The sequence below is a fragment of the Ovis canadensis genome, chromosome 3, assembly GCF_042477335.2.
Source record: "Ovis canadensis isolate MfBH-ARS-UI-01 breed Bighorn chromosome 3, ARS-UI_OviCan_v2, whole genome shotgun sequence".
In the NCBI taxonomy this organism is placed as follows: Eukaryota; Metazoa; Chordata; class Mammalia; order Artiodactyla; family Bovidae; genus Ovis; species Ovis canadensis.
In genome coordinates this window covers 227037564-227063302 of record NC_091247.1, presented here as the reverse complement: position 1 = coordinate 227063302, position 25739 = coordinate 227037564, and the positions used below count along the sequence as shown (strand labels likewise).

General features: G+C 53.9%; 1 protein-coding gene across 6 annotated transcripts in view; it reads right to left on the bottom strand.

Moving 5' to 3' along the window:
- The window catches only part of ARHGAP8 (Rho GTPase activating protein 8), a 53404-nt gene extending 28161 nt beyond the window's left edge, over positions 1 to 25243 (bottom strand). The window contains exons 1-4 of one of the 6 annotated variants that reach the window (XM_069581745.1): positions 24879 to 25243; positions 8794 to 8913; positions 7327 to 7482; positions 3189 to 3276 (exon numbers count right to left, since the gene is read on the bottom strand). In XM_069581745.1, the coding sequence (XP_069437846.1) occupies positions 3189 to 3276; positions 7327 to 7482; positions 8794 to 8896 (347 nt within the window). In that variant the 5' untranslated portion in view covers positions 8897 to 8913; positions 24879 to 25243. Of the gene's footprint in view, positions 1 to 3188; positions 3277 to 7326; positions 7483 to 8793; positions 8914 to 23959; positions 24057 to 24878 lie in introns of those variants that run through there. The other 5 variants (XM_069581746.1, XM_069581748.1, XM_069581751.1 and 2 more) reach the window with 5 other exon arrangements.
- Between the last annotated feature and the right edge of the window lie 496 nt (positions 25244 to 25739).

Genomic DNA, 25739 nt, shown 5'->3' with positions numbered 1-25739 from the left:
AGATGGTCAACACCGAAATCAGACTGATTATATTCTTTGCAGCGAAAATGGAGAAGCTCTATACAGTCAGCAAAAAAAAAAAAAAAAAGACCAGAAGCTGACTGTGGCTTAGGTCATGAACTCTTTATTGCCAAATTCAGACTTAAATTGAAGAAAGTGGGGAAAACCACTAGACCATTCACGTATGACCTAAATCAAATCCCTAATGATTATCCAGTAGAAGTGAGAAATAGATTTAAGGGACTAGATGTGATAGACAGAGTTCCTGGTGAACTATGGACAGAGGTTCGTGACATTGTACAGGAGACAGGGATCAAGACCATCTCCAAGGAAAAGAAATGCAAAAAAGCAAAATGGCTGTTTGAGGAGGCCTTACAAATAGCTGTGGAAAGAAGAGAAGTGAAAAGCAAAGGAGAAAAGGAAAGATATAAGCATCTGAATGCAGAGTTCCAAAGAATAGCAAGGAGAGATAAGAAAGCCTTCCTCAGTGATCAGTGCAAAGAAATAGAGGAAAACAATAGAATGGGAAAGATTAGAGATCTCTTCAAGAAAATTAGAGATACCAAGGGAACATTTCATGCAAAGATGGGCTCCATAAAGGACAGAAATGGTATGGACCTAACAGAAGCAGAAAATATTAAGAAGAGGTGGCAAGAATACACAGAAGAACTGTACAAAAAAGATCTTCAAGACCCAGATAATCACGATGGTGTGATCACTCACCTAGAGCCAGACATCCTGGAATGTGAAGTCAAGAGGGCCTTAGAAAGCATCACTACGAACAAAGCTAGTGGAGGTGATGGAATTCCAGTTGAGCTGTTTCAAATCCTGAGAGATGATGCTGTGAAAGTGCTGCACTCAATATGCCAGCAAATTTGGAAAACTCAGCAGTGGCCACAAGACTGGAAAAAGTCAGTTTTCATTCCAATCCCGAAGAAAAGAATGCCAAAGAATGCTCAAACTACCGCACAACTGCACTCATCTCACACGCTAGTCAAGTAATGCTCAAAATTCTCCAAGCCAGGCTTCAACAATACGTGAATTGTGAACTTCCAGATGTTCAAGCTGGTTTTTGAAAAGGCAGAGGAACCAGAGATCAAACTGCCAAGATCCGCTGGATCATGGAAAAAGCAAGAGAGTTCCAGGAAAACATTTCTTTCTGCTTTATTGACTATGCCAAAGCCTTTGACTGTGTGGAATATCTGGGGTGGGGGTGGGGGACACTAAATGCAGCCTCTCACATCCTGGTAAGAAGGCTCGAAAGAGGGAAGTCACAGAGCGGAGCTGGCCTCATGAAGACAGAGGCAGAGCAGAGAGCAATGCGGCCACCAGGCCAGGAGGGTGTGAAATCGCCGACAGCCACCCCACCAGAAGCTGCAAGAGGCAAGAAACGCTCCTCTGCTGGAGGCAAAGCTTCCTCTGGGGGGACTGTGGCCCCACTGACACGACTCCGGGCCCCCCACCTTGCTGCCGGCTGTCTGTCTAGAAGCAAGCAATTCCTCCTTTTCAGATCTGCTCCTAACGTGCTTTCTCCTGGGCTTCCCAGGTGGTGCTAGAGGTGAAGAATCCGCTTGCCAGTGCAAGAGACGTGGGTTCGATCCCCTGGGTCGGGAACGTCCCTTGGAGGAGGAAGTGGCCACCCACTCCAGTGTTCTTGCCTGGAGAATCCCATGGACAGAGGAGCCTGGCGCGCTACAGTCCTTGGGGCCAAAGAGTTGGACACGACCGAGCGTGCACTCGCACGTCTTCGTTTTCCTGGAAAGTAGACCCGCTTCTGTCATGTGCCCACACTCCACGGGACAAACTACAAATCCCGTGGTCAGTCTCGGGCTGCAGCGCGTGCTCCTTCCTGGCCGCGTGCACGGGACCTGCCTGAGAGGCCCTTGCCCAGCCACCTGCACTTGAGCTGCAGCTGGAGTTCTCCTGACCCTGTCAGCAATCTGGCTCCTGACGTACAGCTGGTTCGGCCAGGTTCTTGCACCTCAGGTGGGCTGAGCCATTCATCAGCTAGAAAGCGCAGCTCGTGATTAATCCAGCCCGGCGCTCCAGGAATGCAGGCACGGCTTCTCTGAGTTGGTGGTGGGACCACAGCCGCCTTCCCTGGGAGCCTGGCAAACACAGCCCGCCAGAGCCCAGGGGCTGTTCTGTCTTCAGCAACTGGTGGAGGACCCAGCAAACTAGTCGGATGCCTGGGGTCCCAGGAATTCTCACAAAGCAAGCAGCACGAAGGCTTCCGGACGCTTCTACGATCCAACTGTGCCTTGGTTCACTTGGGAGTGCGGGGCTCCAGGCCACAGTCGTGGCATCGAGCTGTGGCTGGGCTTTTGTAGTCGAGAGAAAAGCGGTGGATCTAGAAGCAGTGACGGCAGAGTTTAGGCCCCCGAGCCGTCCCAGCAGCGGGTGGGTCTGCCCTGGGCCAGACTTCACTCCTCCGTCCCTCACAAGGGGACACAGACGTTCCCAGGGACGCCCAGCACTGGGCTGGGGCTTGACCAACTGAGTGAAGAGCCATTGGCACATGGTCGGAGAGCAGAATCCAACGGCTGAGCAGGAAATGCCCGGGACATGGTGTCCAGGTAAGTCACACAGGCCCAGGAGGCAACCTGGGCAGGGACAGTCCAGCAGGACCCGCTGGGTGGGACGGCACTTCACTTGATTTCAAGCAGCCTCGGTGGCCTCGGCACACAGCTTTCTCCTCCCCGGGCCGAGCCTCTCACCAGACCCGAGGCCGCCTACTCACTGGGGCGACGCCGGGCGGGAGCTTTGCAATGGGGACCACGCCAGCTCTCCTGATGCTCTCAGGGTCCGGCCGGGGAGGGGGGCCTGGGGTCAGCTCGGCCACACAGAGCAAATGGACAGCCCCCAGGGACAGGGCGGAGGACGAGGCCACTGCAGGTCAGGGGCAGTGGGGAGGGCTGCCTCCTGAGCAGACGCAGAGGGCGGCCTGCGTGGCTTGGAGGGGCGCAGGCATCGGTCCTGCGGGTGGGACTGTCACCTGGCACTGATGACACCCCCTCGGGGACCCGCGTGTCCATCAGTGTCTGTTAACCTTTGACCCTGAACATCCTGTCTGTGCTGAGAGTGATGGAGAGGCACCTGCCAGGGAGAGGGGCACACATGGGTGGGGGGTGCCTACGGAGGAAGGACGGCGGGGCGGGGGGCATGGAGGGGGCGCAGGACAGACTTACTCCAGCAGCCGCCTGTGGTTGAGCTCGTGGGAGGGGGGCATCCGGCAGCAGCAGAACGTGATGACGCGTCTTCCAAAGCGGTCTTCCCCTGCAGGGCAGACGGGTGTGAGCCCCGGTCCCGGCCTGACACCGGAGGTGGCCGTCTCCCCCCACGCCCTCCGGCCATCACCAAAGACGGCCTCTGTCCAGCCCACCCGAGCTAAGAGGCGCAGGCAGCCGGGGTGAGCACCTGCCAGATGGGTGCTGCTACCTGAGGCTCTGGGTGCCTCGGCCAAGGTCGCCGTCACCACCCCCTGCACCCCAGAGCCCACTGCTGAGCCCGGGACTCAGACGAGGTCCCACAGTCATTTCCTGACTGGTTACAGGAAGGCCGTGCGTGTGCGCTCAGCCGTGTCCGACCCTGTGGACTGTAGCCCACCTGGCTCCTCTGTCCACCGGATCCTCCAGGCAAGAGTACGGGGGGTGGGGTGCCATTTCCTCCTCCAGGGGCTCTTCCCAACTCGGGGATTGAACCCACATCTCCTGCACAGGCAGGTGGATTCTTTACCACTGAGCCCCCGGGAAGCCCGACAGGAAGAGTATCAGGAAATAGAAAGGCGCCCTTGCAGAAGTGCTCGTGACTCTGAACTCGCCGTAACTCACCGTAAACAAGCATTTACAGCTGTTGTCAGATGCTTACTTAGAATAAGAAGAAACAACAGCAGAGCACCTTCATTCCTCCACCCACCCCACCCCAGCTCTGAAAGGCAAGGCGTCAAGCTCTCATGTCCGGCCAGGACGGCTGCCTGTTACTTAAGGCACATCCGCTTCTCCCGGGAGCCGCGAGCCACTCCAACCTTCAGAATGCGAGAGTCATTTTGGTTTCCAAAGACAGCGGCCTTTTCACAGGTTACTTGAGAATTCTGGTCATGGTTTCTGTTTGTTTAGAAGGCGCTTGTTGAAAGGACTGCCAGGGGCCCAGGCGTTTATCTGCTTCCCTTGCCAGCTGGGCATTTCCGTCTGGGCACAAAACCTTCGATGGCTGTGCCTGGAGGCACAAAGTGTTTCCTGAACGATGTTTCTAGCATTGAGGCGACCAGGCTCCATGGCTCACCTGAGCCTGTGCCCGCCTGTGAGAGGGAAGGAAAGGGGCGACTTTGCTTCTGAAGATGTGAACTGTTTTGCGCGGCGACTGGAGGAACAGGGAATTAAATGCCCCTGGCGCTGAAAGAGAAGGTCGACCTCCACACTGAGATGTCAGCATAGGAACCAGACCAAGTGGAGAGCCTTGGGGATGTGCTGAGTGGTTGGTCAACGGAAGGCCAGGCCAACACACACTCATTGTGGGCTCACCGTGCACCCAGCTCTGGAGAGAAAAGGCCAGACATGGTCCTCACTGACCCACGGTCCACGGTTGAGGGGAAAGGACAGTGATAGGGTGCTGGGGGTCTTGGCTCAGCTCTGCAATCCGCTCTCTGAAAACCTTCAAGGCCTCCAGCAGCCACGTCCACCTCCGCAGGGACTTCCCAGATGGGGGGGTGCTATCCTCCACAGGCTGGCCCTCACTTCAGACACCAGCTATGCGTCAAGGGTCTCCAGGCCTCCCTATTTTTGTCCAGCTGCCTATAGATTCCGAGGTTCCCACTACCCGCCTCACAACTGATAACTCATTGGCTCACAGAACTCTGGAAAGCACTAGACATCCAATCACCTTTATTATAAAGGATACAAGTCAAAACCAGGCAAGAGGGGAGACGCACCGGGGAGTCGGGCAGCCCTGGGCCAGCCTCTCTGCAACGTGGGGATAAGAGACCTGACTTTGGGGGGAACAGGAAGGCCTGCACCCGTAGGTGGAATAAATCCTTGCCGAGCTGGCACACAGCAGGCGCTCCATAAAGGTGGCCCATTAGTCACCACGCGCCGGAAGGATGGTGGGTGCGTGCACCTGTGCTGTTTCATCGGGGGTGAGAAAAACCGAGGTCCAGAGACGCCAGGTGAGCGTCAGAGCTGGGCTCCTGCTCACGGCTGGCTGGCTTCCGGGGCAGTGCCCCCAGGCCAGCCTCCTCTGCTCCCAATGTTCCCAACAAGGAGGCCGTCACAGCCCCAAAGCCCCCACAGCCCTGAGGAACCCCTGGGACCCCGAGGCTCCTGCCCACTGAGCAGTCATGGGGCATTTGCGTTAACCACCCCCGTCAGGATGAGTCACTGCCCTCCCGCTCTCCAGCGACACAGGCCAGTGTATGGAAAACGGGCTTCGAAATTGTCATATGGGAGGAAATGAAAACTATCAATAAAATGCAAACTCTACAAGGCACCGGTTTAATTCATGACCCCATCTTCTCCCCTCGCTGGTTCACAACACAACATCACTCACGGTCTCCAAGACAGAGAAGCCCCGTTTCTGCAAAAAGAAATGAGTCCCGTGCCGTGACCCGTGACATGCCCGCCACCATCCATCACCAGCTCCGAGAGAGAAGGACGGTTAAAATGCCCCATAAAGGCACAGAGACCTCCCCAGGACCAACAAGGGAGCGTGTCTGGGTTTTAAGGTTGCTAACCTTTTACTGCGGGAGTGAAAGGGGATTCGCAGACTCATTTTGTCTGTGTCCTGCAGGAAGAGCCCAGCCAGGGTCTGAAGGGTTGTGAGGAGTGCTCCAGCCGTGAGGATGCAGACTGGACGCCAGCAGGACCAGGTCTGGCGTCTGCCTCTGTCTCTTCTCTGCCGCTCACCTCTGACCCTCGGGTGGAACCTCCGCTCTGCCCACCCTGCTTTCCAACTTCTAATCTCACCCCTGAGCTCACAGCCCCAGACCCAGACTGCAGTTTCAGAAAGTGATCACTCCGTAGTCATTTTTTATTTCTTATTTTTGGCTTGCGGGATTTGTCAGTTCCCTGACCAGGGACGGAACCTGGGCCCTCGGCCATGAGAGCATGGAATCCTAGCCATGGAACTGCCAGGGAATTTCCTAAGATACTGGCCGTGCTGTGCAGCACATACGATCTTATGGGAGGATCCCGACCAGGGATCCAACCTGTGCCCCTGCATTGGAAGTGCAGTTTTGCCCACTGGGCCACCAGGGAAGTCCCTCCCTAAAATATTTAAATCAGTGCTATCTTGAGACTTGAAAAGTTTTCAGAGCTCCCATTTGGCCAAATACATGGTTCTTTAAGTAATAATGAGAGATCATTCAACAATTACTTTTGACAAGACGCTCTGGTTCTGGGCATGGTCCTGACATTCAGCAGGTGGGGGAGGCAGCCCCTGGGAGAGGAATTAGGAGGCAGCTTGGTGGGGGGATGTCTGGTATACCTGATGTGGGCCCCCTGGTGGGTAGCAGGCCTGAACTGTCACATGCCCCCTGCTGGAGGAGCAGGAGAAGCGTCCATGTCCTGAGCTGCGTCCCCCAGGTCCTCTGGCCGCAGAGGAGAGTGGACCTGAGATGGGGCGAGGGGACACAGCTGGACGCCAAGGTGAGGCCTGGGAGGAGGGGGCAGAGGGTTGGTCCTCAGGGAGGGAACCCCGAGGTCTGCTCTCCCTGGGCTCCCCAACTGGAAAAGCCACGGGCTCACCCAGACTCAGACCAGGACTTAACAGCAGGTACAGCCTGGTCTCGGCTTGCAGAGGGCAGGTCATGGGACTTCTCAGCATCCCTCACTGCGTGAGAGCCGGTTCCTACGAGAAATGTCCTCGGATGCATATCTCCATACAGCCTATCGGCTGTGTCTCTGGGGACCCTGACCAACACGCTGCCTGTGTGAGACGTGCATATGAGTGGCATGGCCCTCATTCCTCAGGGAAAATAAACGTGACGCAAGAGATTCCCTTCTGGCCAGCTGCTGGGCGTGGGGCCGCTCACTCCTGAGTTTGGCAGAGGTTTGCTGCGTTTGCTGAGCGGCAGCATAATCGTATCCTCGGTTAGTAAAGCAATCCGCTTAATTCCGGCCTGTGCTCTCTACAGACGCTGCCTGGTGGCTACTCAGAGCACTTGGATGATGAGCTCTCAGCTGCGCCATGTGCATTCGCGAAACACTGGTGGGTCCCTTCTGCTGCGGTTTCCACGCTGTGAGCACAGCCCTGCCGAGCCCGCCACACACCGCAGCCCTCAGGAAGGCCGGCGCAGCAGCGCTCCCGGGGACCAACCACCCCGCAGGGACTCACCTGCCACCTGCAGGATGCCGTGTCGGGCCACGTCATAGAAGGGGTGGTTCATGCTCAGCTCGGGGTCCGGGCCAGCCGGGGGCGCCACAGAGGGTACAGCTGAGGGCCTTCTCGCAGCACCCAGGGCAGCGGCCTCCTCCTCATCTCTCTGCAGCTCTGTGGCAGACGGCAGGGTCAGGGGAGGGTCACTGCATTCCTCAGGAAGGAGGACAGCGAGGGAGCTGCCTGAGGCCTTTTAACAGGACACACACCTCGCCTTGCTGTGCACCCACTACATGCCCACTCTGTGCACCCACTACATGCCTACCTCTGCTGTGCACCCACTAAGCGCCCACTGGGTGTGTACCCACTACACGCCCATCTCTGCTTTACCCGTTACCTACCCATCTCCCATTACCTGCCCGCTCGCTGTGCACCCACTATGTGCCCTTCTCTGCTGTGCACCCACTATGCGCCTGCTCAGTGTACACCCCATGGAAAGAGTAAAATGGGTAAACAAACCCGGGGGCTGGATACTGTCCCTCCGCACTGACAGCAGGGGTAACTGAGGCTCAGAGGAGAGAATGACCCTGGGGTCACAAGGTGTGGCCTGAACCCGATTTCCCAGCTCCGAATTCTGACTTGGGCCCTTCCTGAGAGATGCTGACACCGGTGGGCGGCAGGAGGCCGTGGCTGGGGTGAAGGGCAGTAGCTGGGGTCCCTGTACTACAAGGCAGAAAGAAAGGGCTGCCTGCTGAAATTTAGTTTTAGTACAGAAGGTTCCTTCATACAAAACAAATCCAGGTTCCTTCAGAAATGTTTTCAGTTGGAAAAGGAGCGGGAACTTCACATTTCGGGTGAGGGTTAGACTTCAGTTTCCGGATACACTGGATGAATAGTGTGACCACGAAATTTAAGTCTACCCAGAAACCCACGGTGGGACCTCGTTTGGGAACAGTGTCTTTAGAGATGAAGTGAATTAAGGTGAGGTCACATTGGATCAGGGTGGACCTTAAATCCAATGCCATGTCCTTACAAGAGGGGGAAAAGGGCTCCCCTGGCGGTGCAGCAGTTAAGAACCCTCCTGCCAGTGCAGAGGACACAGGTCCAATCCCTGCTCCAGGAAGGTCCCCCGTGCCTCCAGGCAATTAAGCCCGTGCCCCACAGCTGCTGAGCCCCTGCACCGCACCTGCCGAGGCCCACGTGCCTAAGCCTGTGCCCCACGTGCCTAAGCCTGTGCCCTACACGAGAGCAGCCACCCCAACGAGCGGCCCACACACCCCAACGAGCGGCCCACACACCCTAACGAGGAGTGGCCCCTGCTTGCCGCAAGCAGAGAAAGCCTGGGAGCAGCAGTGAAGACCCAGCACAGCCAAGACTCAAAACAAATAGATCTTTGAAAAAAAAAGAAGAGGAAAGGACACAGAGCCCCGGAGAGAAAACCGCCAGTCTCCTCCCGGGATGGGGCTGGAAGAGAGCATACTGTACCTATTTCGGCCAGCTCCTCCAGGTCCAGCCCAGACATGCTCTGCTGGGGCATAGGGTGGCCCGGAGGCACCGTCTGGACGCCGCCTCCCAAGGATCCAGGCATGGGGTCCTTCCGACACCCTGAGGGAGAAGCACATTGAATCGGCAAACGTTTAACGTGAGGAATAAAGGAGCGCCCTTCACGTGGCCTGCTTGCTCTTCAATTTCCCTCCTTGACAAAGAAAAAGCAGCCACCTCCGATTCGCCTAGACCTCAGGTCACTTTCGTGTTTGGCTTTCAACCTGCCCAGCACACCCCCAACCCGTGGGAAACTTGCCCCTCGAGGAACCACGTGAGGTCCTGGGAGCTGGACCCCTGGACGGTGGCATCCACCCCATGTTTGGGCTCCTATATCTGACCTCATCCTCTGCAGGCCCTGCCCACTGATGAGTGCACATGGACAGGGCACCCCCTGCCCAACAGCCCCCTGTCCCAGGAGAGCAGGGCAGAGGGCAGTGGAGCGGGGAAGGGATGTGGAGAGAGAACAGCGTCTCCAGGGCCAACACACTTCGAGAACAGCATCTTTGCTTCTTCACCACCGTCTCACAGATTCACACACTCACTCCTGTACCCGCTTTACGGAGAGGGCAACTGAGGCCGGCAAAGATCACTTAGAGCGGCGCACGGCTGCACAGCAGGTAATCACCGCCAGCTAAGAGTCTGCCACCTGGTTATTCTGGGCCCTGGAGGTTGACGCAAAACCTGTGCAGATCTTTACTATCCAAACGGCGGAATATTGTGGTACATAAAAAGCAATGAAGTATGGACACCTGGTACGACATGGATGACCCTTGAAAATATTGTGCTAAGTGAAAGGAGGGCATGGAACCCACTCCAGAATTCTCACCTGGAGAATCCCCATGGACAGAGGAGCCTGGCCAGTGACAGTCCGTAGGCTCACATAGAGTCGGACACGACTGAAGCAACTTTGCATGCATGAAGGAAGCCAGACCACAAAAGATGCCGAGTCCACAGAATGAGTCCATTCTAGAAAAGTCTGGAGCAGGCAGGCCCACAGAGACAGAGGGTAGCCACTGGGTACTAGGAAGTTGGCGGGGGTGGGGGGGGGGCGGGCAGAGATTAGGGAGGTGACAGCAGAGCAGAGCGGACCCTTTCTGAGGTGAAGAAAATGCCCTAAAATTGACTATGGCGATGGCTGCCCATGTCTGCAATCACACTAAAAACCGCAGAGCTATAAACTGGTAAATTACATATTGTGTGAATTATATCTTAGTAAAGGTGTTTTTTAAAATGAACAGTGCCAGGTGAAAATGGCACATACAGCTTGGTCTAGCTTTTGAGTAGTGAAAAGAGACACAGGACATTGCTTTTATTTATTTATTTATATTTTGTCCTAACCGCTGGACTGCCAGGGAAGTCTTCAGAACATTGTTTTTAAAATGCTGGCTTCTATGAGTTCTAGAATTAGGATTTATAAATCCATTTATTTTTCCATGTTTGTCCCTTTTTCATTTTTGCAAAAGCCTGTATTACACTTAATATAAGGTTAAGTCATATAAACTAAATTAATAAAGTTTTATGAATACAAAAACATTTTAAACCTTGACGTCTTTAAAAAAAAACGCACTTAGTAGCTAAGTGCCATTTTCTATCTTATTTTACAGATGGGAGAACTGAGGCAGAGATCAGGCAGTCAGCCCCTGAAGGGCAGTGCTGTGGGACTCCTGGACAATGGCCACAGATACAAAGAGCAGAGGGTCAGGGTGGGGGGCAAGGAGGGAGAGGCCAGCCTCCGCTCCAGGGGGACCCCTCAGAGCCAGCTCAGTGAGGCTGCACCTGCCCACTTTGGGGGAGAAGTCAGAGTCTGTGCTGGTCTGCCACAGCTGCCAATGTTCAAACACTGCAATCTAATCTAAAATGAAAAAAAAAAATCTGTATGCCCCAAACTCCACAGTTCCACACACCCAGCAGAATGTGTACATCTGTGTGACAAAGGACGTGCGCTGGCGTGTTCTGAGCTGAAGCACTAATACAGCCCCAAACTGGAAATGACCCGTGTCCACAGACGGTGAAGGGAGCTGTTGGTGTGGACGGTGCGTCTCAGGAGTGAGGATGGTGTCGGGTTATGTAGGAGAACGTCTTTATGCTCAGATGCTGAGACAGTCAGCAGAGGAGGCAGGAGGGCTGTACCACCTTCTAGGAGTTCAGCTAAGAGAGAGAGAAAGACAGAGAAAGCCCATAACGGATGGTACCAATTTCCAAATCAAGGGGAAAAGCAGGTGTTTTCTTACGTTTCTGCACTAGGAACAATTTTCTTAAAAACAGCTGGAGATGGAAGGAAGGCAGGAGGGGGAAGCCCTTGCCTGGCTCCATCACCCTGTTTATCAAAGAACAAAGCTGAGGCCCGTGAGGTGCAGACAGTGGCTCAAGGTCACACAGCGTCATCCTCAGGGCGCCTCCCAGGACTCCTGACTCAGAGTTTCTCTCTCCTGACACCAGTGAGCCTGGGGTTTTGGCATTTCCGCTCTGAGAGTTCTCCACGATCTGGGGGCCACGTCACCAGGGCCTGTTTCCTGGCGTCCAGTTTCAACCAGCCTCCTCCCTGCCCCCTGCCGCTGTGAACCCTGCTAGCTGCTCCCCTGGGGGCGGGGGGGCACTCTGCCGTCCCAGATGGCTGTGTGGCTTTGCCAAGGGTTGTGCCCCGTCTGGGCTGAGGTGTTGCAAGAGCCTGGCTGGCTGCGGGTGGAAGACCCTGGGCAGGGCACAGGGGGAGAGCCCACGAGGGGGGAGGGGTGGGAAAGAGGGGCAGAGGGCCCAGGAGCAGGGGTGAGGGTTCATGGGTCACTGGCCTTCTACAAGTCCCGCCCCCCGACACGTCCTGGCTCCTCTGTGCCTGCAGTTCTGGGGGCAGGGGGGCCTCACTGTGACGCCCCTTTTAACACCAGCAGTCCAGATGCTAGGTCAGCCCCACCGACAGCCCACACTTAAACCAGTGATTGGGCCTGCCTCCACCCCTGCTTGCAGACCCCCGCTGCACCCCTGCCCAGGGCCTGCCTTGCCTGCCTTCTTCAGATGCCACAGCTCCGGAGGTGGGGTGGGCTGGGGGTGCAGTGTGCACACAGGATGGGGTTTTCTCCTGGCATCATGCAGGGCACGGAGTACCAGGCAGGGGAAGCCTCACCTGGGCCCCCCGCCCACCCTCTCCATGTCAGGAACACAGGGCTGCCTTCCAAATCCTGCATTCCCCAAGCTGTGGGGGGAGGAGGCTGGGAGGGCAGTAGGGGTGAGCCCATGCCTGAGCCTCTGGGCAGGGGCCCCCCGCCCTGCCAGCTGCAGTGAAAGTGAGAAAAGAAACTCAATCGTCTACACTCACAGCTCTGGACCCTCCAGGGCGGTCGGTCTGCTGGGAGCCCTAGCGGGGAGAACCTGGTCACCAGAGAGCCCGGCTGCCTGGCACAGGGGCCTGGGGGGCTGCAGCCCGTCCTGTGGGGGACTCGAGGCCACCCTCTCATTCCACTGACAGCTCATTACAAGCGGGAGGGGCTCCCAAGGTTTGAAGATGGGAGGGGGGCACCCTGTCGGCAGCCCACACTGAGCGCCCGAGCTCCCAGCCCTGCGTGTCTGCCTTGGCAGGCCAGCCTGTTACAAACAGCTTGAGAGCAACCAGCTGAGGGCACCGGGGGGAAGCCAGGCACAGGGGTGCCTGATTGGAAACACAGGGGCTGCTTCCTGGGGGCCTGCCCACCAGGGGAGGAAAACACATCCAGAATATTCTTGCTTCAAAGCCTCGCGGGAGGCAGACACCAGGGTGAGCCACCAAGGGGCCCCAGGCCTCCCCCTCGGCCGCCCGAGCGGTGGGGTGGGGGAGCTCTGGCCAACCCAGGAGCACAGCCTGAAGCCCCCGACCCTCCGAGGCGAAGAAGCCTTTGTTTTAACTCCAGACTCGGCCGCAACACCCAGAGTGCTTGTCACTCCTGTTTTTTCCTTTGCAAGCTCAAAACTTTCACCCGGCTGCCTATCTCAAACAGCACAGGCAGCGTTATCTGTTTTGAAGTTTGTGCACCAGGGCCTGAGCATGTCACACACAATCCGTGCTTTGTTGTGGTGACGGAGGGCTGGGGGGAGGGTAACTGTCGGGTTGAGCGGGCCCGCAGGCCCATAGTTGAGGGAAACAGAAGGCTTACCTGCCATCGTGGGCTGCTCCCCGGGCTTGGATCAGGGCCCGGGGGCCCACCTTGGCCCCCTGCTGCATGTGCTCAGGGGGACCCCACCCGGTGTGGGACGGACACACGGCCAGGGCAGGGGAAGGAAGACCCTCCCCCAACCCCGCCCCATGCTGCCCAGGCGATCCTCAGGGATGCCAGCGTCCTGCTCCCATCAGGCCCCGCAAAGCTGCTCTCTAGGCCCAGGAGCCCCATGTGCCTCTGATGGGTCAGGAAGGCCCTTGGAGCTGAGGGTTCTGCACCAGCCTTGTGATGGTTGGTTTTATACGTTAACTTGGCTGGGCTATGGTGCCCAGCTGTTTGGTCAAACACCAGCCTAGATGTTGCTGTGAAGGTGTTTGTGGATACGATTAACATTGACAATCAGAATCGGAAAAGGAGTACGCCAAGCCTGTGTACTGTCACTCTGCTTATTTAACTTCTACGTAGAGCATGTCACGCGAAATGCCGGGCTGGGTGAATCACAAGCTGGAATCAAGACTGCTGGGAGAAGCACTGACCACCTTAGATATGCAGATGAGACCAGTAATGGCAGAAAGTGAGGAGAAACTAAAGAGCCTCCTGAGGGAGGGAAGAGGAGAGTGAAAAAGCTGGCTTGAGACTCAACACTCAAAAACTAGGATCACAGCATCTAGTCCCATCACTTCATGGCAAATAGATGGGGCAAAAGTGGGAACAGTGACAGATTTTATTTTCTTAGGCTGTAAAATCACTATGCATGGTGACTGCAGCCACGAAATTACAAGATGTTTGCTCCTTGGAAGAAAAGCTGTGACAAACCTAGACAGCTTAATAAAAAGCAGAGACATCACTTTGCTGACAAAAGTCCATCTGGTCAAAGCAATAGTTTTTCCAGTAGTCATGTACGGATGTGAGAGTTGGACCGTAAAGAAGGCTGAGGGCTGAAGAATTGATGCTTCTGAACTGTGGTGTTGGAGAAAACTTTAGAGTCCCTTGGACTGCAAGGAGATTAAACCAATCCATCCTAAAGGAAATCAGTCCTGAAAATTCATTGGAAGGACTGATGCTGAAACTGAAGCTCCAATACTTTGGCCACCTGATGTGAAGAGCTGACTCATTGGAAAAGCCCCTGATGCTGGGAAAGACTGAAGGTAGAAGAAGGGGATGACAGAGGACGAGATGGCTGGATGGCATCACTGACTCAACAGACATGAGTTTAAACAAACTCTGAGAGATACTGAAGGACAGGGGAGCCTAGTGTGCTGCAGTTCAGAGGGTCAGAAAGAATTGGACATGACTTGGTGACTGAACAACAAACCTCACAAATGGACCCTTTCTCCTCGGTGGCAGGCATCAGAGCACCAGCTCCATCACCCCTGGCCACCCTCACCCTCCACCTGGGTCCACACATGTCTCATCTCCTCCCTGGGCCTCTCACTGCCAAGCCCTTTCCCTCTGAGCCAGGAATCACAGCCCCAGGTTGGGGGACATGGGTGCCAAGGTGCTGCCAGCATCACGAGGCTGTGCCAGCTGGAGCTGCAGACCAGGGGCACCAGCACGCAAAAGAGGCTTCTGCCCACCTGACGGCTCTAATTATAATTCATAGCAAAGTGGCTTGTTGCTATAAAAATATATTTGCACATTACACAAATAGACCCTCGCAGCAATTACCCTAACGCTGTAGTCACAAATTATCACCTACTTAGCTCGGGCAAATCAGCACCAGACCTAATTTGAGTGGCGCAGGCGATGTGTGGGGCGCACAGAGGGAGAGCCTACCCCCGTATTTGCCCAGCCCCATCCCCAGCTCAGGATGGGGCCGCTGATGAGAGGCTCTGCGTGGAGGGCTGGGTGGGCTCGAGGCCATCCAGCGCTGACCCTGTATCGACAGGGAGGGCACCCAGGGAGAAAGGGTCTGGCCGGGTCCCATCAGGGCAGGGGTGCAAGTCCAGGCGTGAGGGGAGGGGCTGAGAAGGGGGCCATCATTAAGCTGGAACCCCAAGGTCTCGGGGTACACCCCATCAAGAGCAATTTTCACCCTTTGGTCTCAGCGATGTCACACATTTACAGATACAGATCCCCACTACCCACTCTTCATCACAAACACCACCTGGATGCTGGCGAGAAGGCAGATGTAGGCTGTTCTCACAAGCAGCAGGGCCCGAAGCCGCTGGGACCGGGCATGACAGCTGGATGGAACACCCAAAGGTGGCAACAGTAAGGTCCAAGTGAGCTCCGACCTGCTGCACGACGCCTGCCTGCAAGTGCCGAGGTGCTGGGCTGAAAAGACAAGCTGGGGTCGGGTGGGGGTCTGCTGAGCACTGCTGGGGCCGCCCACCCCCTCCCGTGGTTCTTGTAGACACCAGCCTCAAGACTGGGGGCCGCTCCCCTCCCCAGCATCCCTGCGGCCCTGCCCTTGGTGCCCAGGTGCTTGCTCAGGTGTGCACCTCTCACCTGCACGGCCCTCAGGAGCGCATCTCATACCTCTGCACTCCAGCCCCGCTGTCTCTGCTCCAGCCTCACAGGCCTCAGGCCTGGGCCTCAAACAGACCAGGCTGTTCTTGCGTCAGGGCCTTGGCACTTGCTGTCCCCTCTCCCTGCAACACACGGCGACCGCAGGGAGTGAGCGATCCATATGGTTCCTGTTATGACCATTGGCTCAAGTCTGAGTCAGTAATTCAGGCTGAATTCAAACCTGCCTCCTCACTGGTCCCCTTGGAAGTGGGATCCACAGGGAGAAACCTCCCCTCCACCTTCAGATCCTTCTGTATAGGAAGATCTGGCTACAGTTTAGCCAGGTCAAATAAAGACTTTCCCTTTGGAAGAGAAGCTATGACAAACATAGACAGCATATTAAAAAGCAGAGACATCACCTTGCTGACAAAGGTCCATATAGTCAAATCTATGGTTTTTCCAGTAGTCATGCACAGATGTGAGAGTCGGACCAAAAAGAAGGATGAGTGTGGAAGAACTGATGCTTTCAAATTGTGGTGCTGGAGAAGACTGCTGACAGCCCCTTGGACAACAAGATCAAACCAGTCAATACTAAAGGAAATCAACCCTGAATACTCACTGAAGCTGAGGCTCCAATACTTTGGCCACCTGATGCGAAGAGCTGACTCATTAGAACAGACCCTAATGTTGGGAAATTTTGAGGGCAGGAGAAGAAGGGGAAGACAGAGGATGAGTCGGTTGGATGGCATCACCGACTTAATGGACATGAGTTTGAACAAACTCTGGGAGACGGCGAATTACAGGGAAGCCTGGAGTGCTGCAGTCCACGGGGTCACAAAGAATTGGACACAACTGAGCAACTGAACGACAACAATGAAGCCAGAGAGAAAAGCACCCCAAGTCCCGGGGGATGATCAGCCCACCCGTACTTTCCAGATCCAGGGACCTGGTTCTGCCCTCTCTATGTCCGGTCCAGAGACCCCTCTGTACCCTGAAGTGTTGACTCCCAGCCCCTGCGCTGGCACTGTGAGCAAGCAGAACGGAGGAAGTCAGGGGGATGGGTTCCAGCCCGGGTCATTCCTCCTCAGTGAGGCCAGTCTGCCCCCTCAGACCCTACTTCCCTATCTGTGAAATGGGCACAAACCCTGCCCTCCACCAGTGCCACAGTGAGGATCATATAAAGCCCAGATGCGCCATCACTCTGAAAGGTCAGGCACTCCAGAGGCAGGTGTACAGTAATAGTCAGCAGGGCTGTGCAAGCCAGGCAGTGATCAGAAGACAAGATTAATCTTATTCAGATCCTGATTAAAAAAGAACTTATGTATGGTCCAACTCTCACATCCATACTGGAAAAGCCATAGCTTTGACTCTGGACCTTTGACTATGAATATGGTCCATGACTATGGACCTTTCAGCAAAGTAATGTCTCTGCTTTTTAATATGCTGTCGAGGTTGGTCATTCTAGGAATCAGCAAACTAAAATGGACTGGAATGGGTGAATTTAACTCAGATGACCATTTTATCTACTACTGTGGGCAGGAATCCCTTAGAAGAAATGGAGTAGCCATCATGGTCAACAAAAGAGTCCGAAATGCAGTACTTGGATGCAATCTCAAAAACGACAGAATGATCTCTGTTCATTTCCAAGGCAAACCATTCAATATGACAGTAATCCAAGTCTACGCCCCAACTAGTAAAGCTGAAGTTGAACGGTTCTATAAAGACCTACAAGACCTTTTAGAACGAACACCCCAAAAAGATGTCCTTTTCATTATAGGGGACTGGAATGCAAAAGGAGGAAGTCAAGAAACACCTGGAGTAACAGGCAAATTTGGCCTTGGAATGCGGAATGAAGCAGGGCAAAGACTAATAGAGTTTTGCCAAGAAAATGCACTGGTCATAGCAAACACCCTCTTCCAACAACACAAGAGAAGACTCTACACATGGACATCACCAGATGGTCAACAATGAAATCAGACTGATTATATTCTCTGCAGCCAAAGATGGAGAAGCTCTATACAGTCAGCAAAAACAAGACCGGGAGCTGACTGTGGCTCAGATCATGAACTCCTTATTGCCAAATTCAGACTTAAATTGAAGAAAGTAGCGAAAACCGCTAGACCATTCACGTATGACCTAAATGAAGTGAGAAATAGATTTAAGGGCCTAGATCTGATAGATAGAATGCCTGATGAACTATGGAATGAGGTTCGTGACATTGTACAGTAGAGAGGGGTCAAGACCATCCCCATGGAAAAGAAATGCAAAAAAGCAAAATGGCTGTCTGGGGGGGCCTTACAAATAGCTGTGAAAAGAAGAGAAGTGAAAAGCAAAGGAGAAAAGGAAAGATATAAGCATCTGAATGCAGAGTTCCAAAGAATAGCAAGAAGAGATAAGAAAGCTTTCTTCAGCGATCAATGCAAAGAAATAGAGGAAAAGAACAGAATGAGAAAGACTAGAGATCTCTTCAAGAAAATTAGAGCTACCAAGGGAACATTTCATGCAAAGATGGGCTCCATAAAGGACAGAAATGGTATGGACCTAACAGAAGCAGAAGATATTAAGAAGAGGTGGCAAGAATACACAGAAGAACTGTACAAAAAAGATCTTCACGACCCAGATAATCACGATGGTGTGATCACTCACCTAGAGCCAGACATCCTGGAATGTGAAATCAAGTGGGCCTTAGAAAGCATCACTACGAACAAAGCTAGTGGAGGTGATGGAATTCCAGTTGAGCTGTTTCAAATCCTGAGAGATGATGCTGTGAAAGTGCTGCACTCAATATGCCAGCAAATTTGGAAAACTCAGCAGTGGCCACAGGACTGGAAAAAGTCAGTTTTCATTCCAATCCCAAAGAAAGGCAATGCCAAAGAATGCTCAAACTACCACACAATTGCACTCATCTCACATGCTAGTAAAGTAATGCTCAAAATTCTCCAAGACAGGCTTCAGCAATACGTGAACCGTGAACTCCCTGATGTTCAAGCTGGTTTTAGAAACGGCAGAGGAACCAGAGATTAAATTGCCAACATCCACTGGATCATGGAAAAAGCAAGAGAGTTCCAGAAAAACATCTATTTCTGCTTTATTGACTATGCCAAAGCCTTTGACTGTGTGGATCACGATCAACTGTGGGAAATTCTGAAAGAGATGGGAATACCAGACCACCTGACCTGCCTCTTGAGAAATCTGTATGCAGGTCAGGAAGCAACAGTTAGAACTGGACATGGAACAACAGACTGGTTTCAAATAGGAAAAGGAGTATATCAAGGCTGTATATTGTCACCCTGCTTATTTAACTTATATGCAGGGTACATCATGAGAAATGCTGGACTGGAAGAAACACAAGTTGGAATCAAGATTGCTGGGAGAAATATCAATAAATATCAGATATGCAGATGATACCACCCTTATGGCAGAAAGTGAAGAGGAGCTAAAAAGCCTCTTGATGAAAGTGAAAGAGGAGAGTGAAAAAGCTGGCTTAAAACTCAACATTCAGAAAACAAAGATCATGGCATCCGGTCCCATCACTTCATGGGAAATAGATGGGGAAACAGTGGAAACAGTGGCAGACTTTATTTTTTTGGGCTCCAAAATCACTGCAGATGGTGATTGCAGCCATGAAATTAAAAGATGCTTACTCCTTGGAAGAAAAGTGATGACCAACCTAGACAGTATATTCAAAAGTAGAGACATTACTTTGCCGACTAAGGTATATCTAGTCAAGGCTATGGTTTTTCCTGTGGTCATGTATGGATGTGAGAGTTGGACTGTGAAGAAGGCTGAGCACTGAAGAATTGATGCTTTTGAACCGTGGTGTTGGAGAAGACTCTTGAGAGTCCCTTGGACTGCAAGGAGATCCAACCAGTCCATTCTGAAGGAGATCAGTCCTGGTTGTTCTTTGGAAGGACTGATGCTAAAGCTGAAACTCCAACACTTTGGCCACCACACACGAAGAGTTGACTCATTGGAAAAGACTCTGATGCTGGGAGGGATTGGGGGCAGGAGGAGAAGGGGACAACAAAGGATGAGATGGCTGGATGGCATCACTGACTCGATGGACATGAGTCTGAGTGAACTCTGGGAGTTGGTGATGGACAGGGAGGCCTGCGTGCTGCGATTCATGGGGTCGCAAAGAGTCGGACGTGACTGAGCAATTGAACTGAACTGAACTGAGGTTGGTCATAGCTTTCCTTCCAAGAACCAAGCATCTTTTAATTTCATAGCTGCAGTCACCATCTGCAGTGATTTTGGAGCCCCAAAAGTAAAGTCTCTCACCGTTTCCATTGTTTCACCATCTATTTGCCATGAAGTGATGGGACCAGAAGCAATGATCTTAGTTTTCCAAATGTTGAGTTTTAAGCCAGCTTTTTCCCTCTCCTCTTCACTTTCATTAAGAGGTTCTTCAGTTCCTCTTTGCTTTCTGACATAAGAGTGGTGTCATCTGCATAGCTGAGGTTATTGATATTTCTCCGGGCAATCTTGATTCCGGTCTGTGCTTCATCCAGCCCGGCATTTCGCATGATGTACTCTGCATATAAGTTAAATAAACAGGGTGACAATATACAGCCTTGATGTACTCCTTTCCCAATTTGGAACTAGTCCATTGTTCCACGTCTGGTTCTAACTGTTGCTTCTTGACCTGCATACAAATTTCTCAAGAAGCAGGTCAGGTGGTCTGTCAGATGTCATCTATCCACATCTCTTGAAGAATTTTTCACAGTTTGTTGTGATCTACACAGTCAAAGGCTTTGGTGTAAAGATGTTTTTCTCTCTTCCCTTTTCAATGATCCAGCAGATGTTGCCAATTTGATCTCTGGTTCTTTTGCCTTTTCTAAATCCAGTTTGAACATTTGGAAGTTCTCAGTTCATATACTGTTGAAGCCTTACTTCGAGAAATTTGAGCATTACTTTGCTAGCGTGTGAGATGAGTGCAATTGTGTGGTAATTGAACATTCTTTGGCATTGTCTTTCTTGGGGATTAGAATGAAAACTGACCTTTTCCAGTCCTGTGGCCACTGCTGAGTTTTCCAAATTTGCTGGCATATTGAGTGCAACACTTTCATAGCATCATCTTTCAGGATTTGAAATAGCTCAAATGGAATTCCATCCCCTCCTCTAGCTTTGTTCATAGTGATGCTTCCTAAGGCCCACTTGACTTCGCATTCCAAAATGTCTGGCTCTAGGTGGGTGATCACACCATCGTGGTTATCTGGGTCATGAAGATCTTTGTTGTATAATTCTTCTGTGTATTCTTACCTCTTAATCTCTTCTGCTTCTGTTAGGTCCCTACCATTTCTGTCCTTTATTGAGCCCATCTTTGCATGAAATGTTCCCTTGGTAATTTTTGAAAAGATCTCTAATCTTTCCCATTCTATTGTTTTCCTCTATTTCTTTGCATTGATCAATGAGGAAGGCTTTCTTATCTCTCCTTGCTATTCCATGAAAGTGAAAGGGAGAGTCGCTCAGTCTTGTCCCATTGATCACTGAGGAAGCCTTTCTTATCTCTCCTTGCTATTCCATGAAAGTGAGAGTCACTCAGACTTGTCCGACTCTTTGCGACTCCATGGACTATACAGTCCATGGAATCCTCCAGGCCAGAATACTGGAATGGGTAGTCTTTCCCTTCTCCAGGGGATCTTCCCAAGCCGGGGATTGCACATAGGTCTCCCGCATTGCAGGTGGATTCTTTATCAGCTGAGCCACAAGGGAAGCCCAAAAATACTGGAGTGGGTAGCCTATCCCTTCTCCAGCAGATCTTCCTGACCCAGGAATCAAACCCGGGTCTCCTACATTACAGACAGCTTCTTTACCAACTGAACTATCAGGGAACATCACAAATGCTTAAGTAATCCATCAGCCCTCCCACCTACAATGCAAGCTGTTACACAGCTCCCTGACCTGGGAGCTCCGACAAGGGTGGGAGCAGAGCCCCTCCCAGAGGCCAGGGCCTGCAGAGGCCCCTGGAACTTGACCCCAGGGGTCATGGCCCCGGAAGGAGGTGCTTTCTGCAAGCCCCACACATGCCCCGCAGGCTCAAATCTTTGGCCCTCTGGCTTCAACCACCCGCAGCTTTTCTGTGGATGATAAATGCCCTGACCCAGTCCCCAGGAGGCTTCCTTTGTTTGTTTTCACTTTATAACCAGGTAGGGGGAGAGAGTGGGCAGGTACCCAGAAGGTTCTGGACTCCTGACCTGCCAAACCAGTTCCTTCTATGGAACAGCCACTGGCTCCAGCCATCCAACTTCTTGTGCCCTGCTCTGACCAGGGTCACTGCAGAAAGAACGGCTGGGGAACAGGTTCCAACCAAGCTTGGTCCCCACAGTCTTCCCTGGGCGTGGGTGGAGACTAGTCCTAAGAGGGGTAAAGCTGCCACACCCTGTTTTCGGCACTCCATACAAATTACATTTGTTTCTTCCTCCCAGAAACCCCCTGAGTGACAGCACTGCCCGTATTTTATGGGGAAACCAGGGTGCGGGGTGACCAGCTCCTGGCGAGCAACTCTCGGTCACTTGGCCAGGGTGAGGGCTCAGGGAGGCAGGCACCAGTGGCAACTGTTGACCAGAGCGCAGCCCGCCTGCTCTGAGGCTCAGGACACCCTGCCCGCCTGGGAGGGGTGGAAATGGACCTGACTCAGCCGGGTCTCCTGCCTGGTGGGGACCCAGGAAACTGGACAGAGGCCAGATCCAGCTGCCAGCACCCCTGGGAGCCTTCAGGACAATGGCTGGGGCGGTGCCCTCCCCCGGGCATCTCCGAGGGCACCCCCTCGCAGAGGGAAACCTGCCGATGTGCCCTGGGTGGCCAGGGAAGCCCCTGGACACACCTTCACATCTTCCTTGAGCATCAGTTTCAGTCAAAGGATTGAAGGAAAAGTTAATTTACCGAAAGGAAACTGAAAGCATTTCTTTTATCCCCAAGCTACTCTCACACAGACTTGAAGAGAAGTCACTGAAGGCTTGGAATGTCGTCCCCCAGGAGGCAGACCTCAGAGCCCTGGGACTGCCCCTCCCTCTCCCTTCCCACCCCCTTGCTGCTGGGGAGGGCGTGGACTCTGCTGTCACCGCAGGGTAGGTCTGGCTCTCCACTTTCTGGCTGGCCATGTGACCTCAGAAAGTCATCTAAACCTCCCTGCCTCAGTTTCCTCATCTGTAAAAGGGGACAGTAACAGCCCCTGCCTCGTGAGGCATGTGTGAGTGAAGAATAAGGCAATTAAGTGTGCAGTTAGGGGACTTTCCTGGTGGTCCAGGGGTTAAGAATCTGCCTTGTAGTTCAGGGGACGTGGATTCAATCCCTGGTTGAGAACCTAAGATCCTGCAAGTTGTGAAGCAACTAAGTCCGCGCACCGCACCTGCAGAGTCCGTGCACTGCAACGAGATCCTTCCTGTGGGCCGAAAGTAAGACCCGAGGCAGCCAAAAAAAAAAAAAGGCATGCAGGTAGGGCCTGAGAGCCGCAGCAAAGGTGAGTGTGACCTTCTGGAGGAGGGATGGTCAAGGGTGTCACTTTACAGGTCAAAAGGCTGAGTCCCCAGGAGGGAAAGTGACCTGCTCAAAACCTAGGTCCCTGACTCCGCCTGGGGCTCCTTGTCCCCATCCTGTGCCTCGGTGTCCCCACTGGCGAAAGAGGGTGAGATCAAGAGGCCAGTGTGCCTGCCAGGCACCTCCAGGGTGGCAGAGCTCTTGCTGTTCTCTCTGTAACCATCCCTGAAAGCCTCTCTGAAAGCCACCATCCATGGTGTGCCCAGGACAGCCTCACATGGCACTGGCTTGTCAGGGAGATGCCAAGATCCATGGGATGTTTAGTCAAGTGTCCAGACCTCAAAATGTCTCATTACGGCGCTCACTGGTGGAGTGGCTAAAGCTGTGGCATGGAACACCACCCAGCCATAAACAGGAAGAAATAATGCCATCTGCAACATCGCATGGACCAGGAGGGCATTCTGCTTTGTGAAGTACGTCAGAACAAAAGACAAATACTTTGTTCTCACTTACTTGCGGAATCTAAATAGCAAATACAGCAAGTGAACAAGCGTCTCTCGGAGGCTGCATTTCAGTGACTCGGTGATATCATCCAAGTGCATTCCTACCGCCTGCACCTGACCACCTGTCAGGTACTGCCCAGGTATGTCTACCCCCACCTACGACTTATCCCCAGACAACCACAGCCCCCCAGCTTCTGTGTGCGCACTCTTTCCTGCCTACCTCTCACCCATTTCCCAACTTAATGGTCACCTCCTCCAGGAAGCCCTCCGAGACCTCCCACAAACCTCTGGCTTCCCTATGTCACACAGAGGCTTGACTCTGAGTCCCCCTTGGGCAGGGACTGCAGAGGCGGCCTTCCACAAGGACTAGACAGGTTCAGGCCTGTGCACTGTATCCATCTTCACCCCTCGGCCCCTGCTCAGCCGCTGGCTTGAGAAATGGCTTAAAGTCACCAAGTTAAAGCAGAAACTCACAAACAAGAGCTTAAAACCGCCGACACAGACCGACCGAAAGATACCTGGTGGTCTTAGATTTTGAGTTCTCACCAAGACAAACCGCATTTCACGGACAAGCAGCACCGTGCTCTTTGGAATCCACACAGCCCTCTGTCACAACCCTCAAGTCTGTGAGCTCCAGGCAGTCAAAGCCAGGTCCCAACCCGCCCAAGACTCAGGAATTCCTCCCCGCCCACCCTGCTTCCTTCTCCCCGGGAGCTCTCCACACAATTGGCCTGGCCTGGGGAACCCCTAAGCCAGCGCTGTGGACAGTGGCCCTGGGCCAGGGTTTGCGAAAAGGGAAGGTAACCCGGGGCTCTCTCCGAAACTGGCAGTTTTGGAGGCTGATTTAACTTCGGGGCATATTAAGTCGTGTTGTTGCGGGGGGCGGGTCGTGGGGGGGGGGGTCCATCTCCTGTGACCAGCGGGCAGTAACCTCCAGCTGGAGCCCCTGAGTCTGAGGAGACTCAGCACATGCCCTGCCTCGGTTTTCTCATCTGTGAAGCAGGTCGATGCCTCCCAAGTTCGGGATGAGGGAGCTGCTGTGCGGGCGATCCGGGACCCCAATGAGGGGAGGAAAAACAGGGAGGTCGGCGAAAGTTTGGGCTGAGATGGCCCAACCAGAACAAACCCAAACAAGCAACCAGAACAACCCCAAACAAGAAAAGGCGGGAGAAGCGACGGGGCTGGGAGGGAGGTCGGGGACAGGGTGTAGGGAAGGGGCTGGGAGGAGAGGCGGGGTCCGGAGGGGAGAAGGGCGGGAGCGGGGGATGCGCGCGCGTGGAAAACGGGAGGTGGCGTGTGCGGGAGTGGGCGAGGGGCCGGGCCGGGTTGGGGCGATCGCGACTCTCCGGGTACCGCGCCCCGCCTCGGCGTGCCCGCCCGAGCAATGGGCCGGGCCTCAGATCCCGCGCCGCCTGCCCGCCCAGGCCCAGGCTGGCTCCCTCCCGCGGACACCCCGCCGCCTTACCTGACGCAGCCCCACGGGCGCCTCACCTGGGCTCCGCGAGGCCCGCCGACTCACCGGGCCCCGCCCCGGACGTGGCTCCCGCGAGGCCGCGCCCCTCGCGCCGCCCCTCGGGCGCCGTCTCCCTGGAGCTCAGGACTGGAGTGACCCTGGGTCACCGCGAGCTACCATTTCTGCGCATGGGCAGAGCGTCTGCCCCAGCCCTTTGCCGTCGTTCGGGCGCTCAGGCGCGTCCGACTCATTGCGACCCCGTGGACTGCAAGCTCGCCAGGCTTCTCTGTCCATCACCAACTCCCGGAGTTTGCTCAAACCCATGTCCATTGTGTAGATGACGCCATGATCCCCTTAAAATGAAAGTGAAATCGCTCAGTCGCGGCCGACTCTTTGCGACCTCATGGACTGTAGCCTACCAGGCTTCTCCGTCCATGGGATTTTCCAGGCAAGAGTACTGGAGTGGGTTGCCATTTCTTCTTCAGGGGATCTTCCTGACCCAGGGATGGAACCTAGATCTCCCGCATCGCAGGCAGATGCTTTGCCGTCTGAGCCACCAGGGAAACCCTCAGTTCAGTTCAGTTCAGTCGCTCAGTCGTGTCCAATTCTTTGCCACCCCGTGGACTGCAAGCTCGCCAGGCCTCCCGGTCCATCACCAACTCCCGGAGTTCACTCAAACTCATGTCCATCGAGTCGGTGATGCCATCCAGCCACCTCATCCTCTGTTGTCCCCTTCTCCTCCTGCCCCCAATCCCTCCCAGCATGAGAGTCTTTTCCAATGAGTCAACTCTTTGCATGAGGTGGCCAAAGTACTGGAGCTTCAGCTTCAGCATCAGTCCTTCCAAAGAACACCCAGGACTGATCTTTAGAATG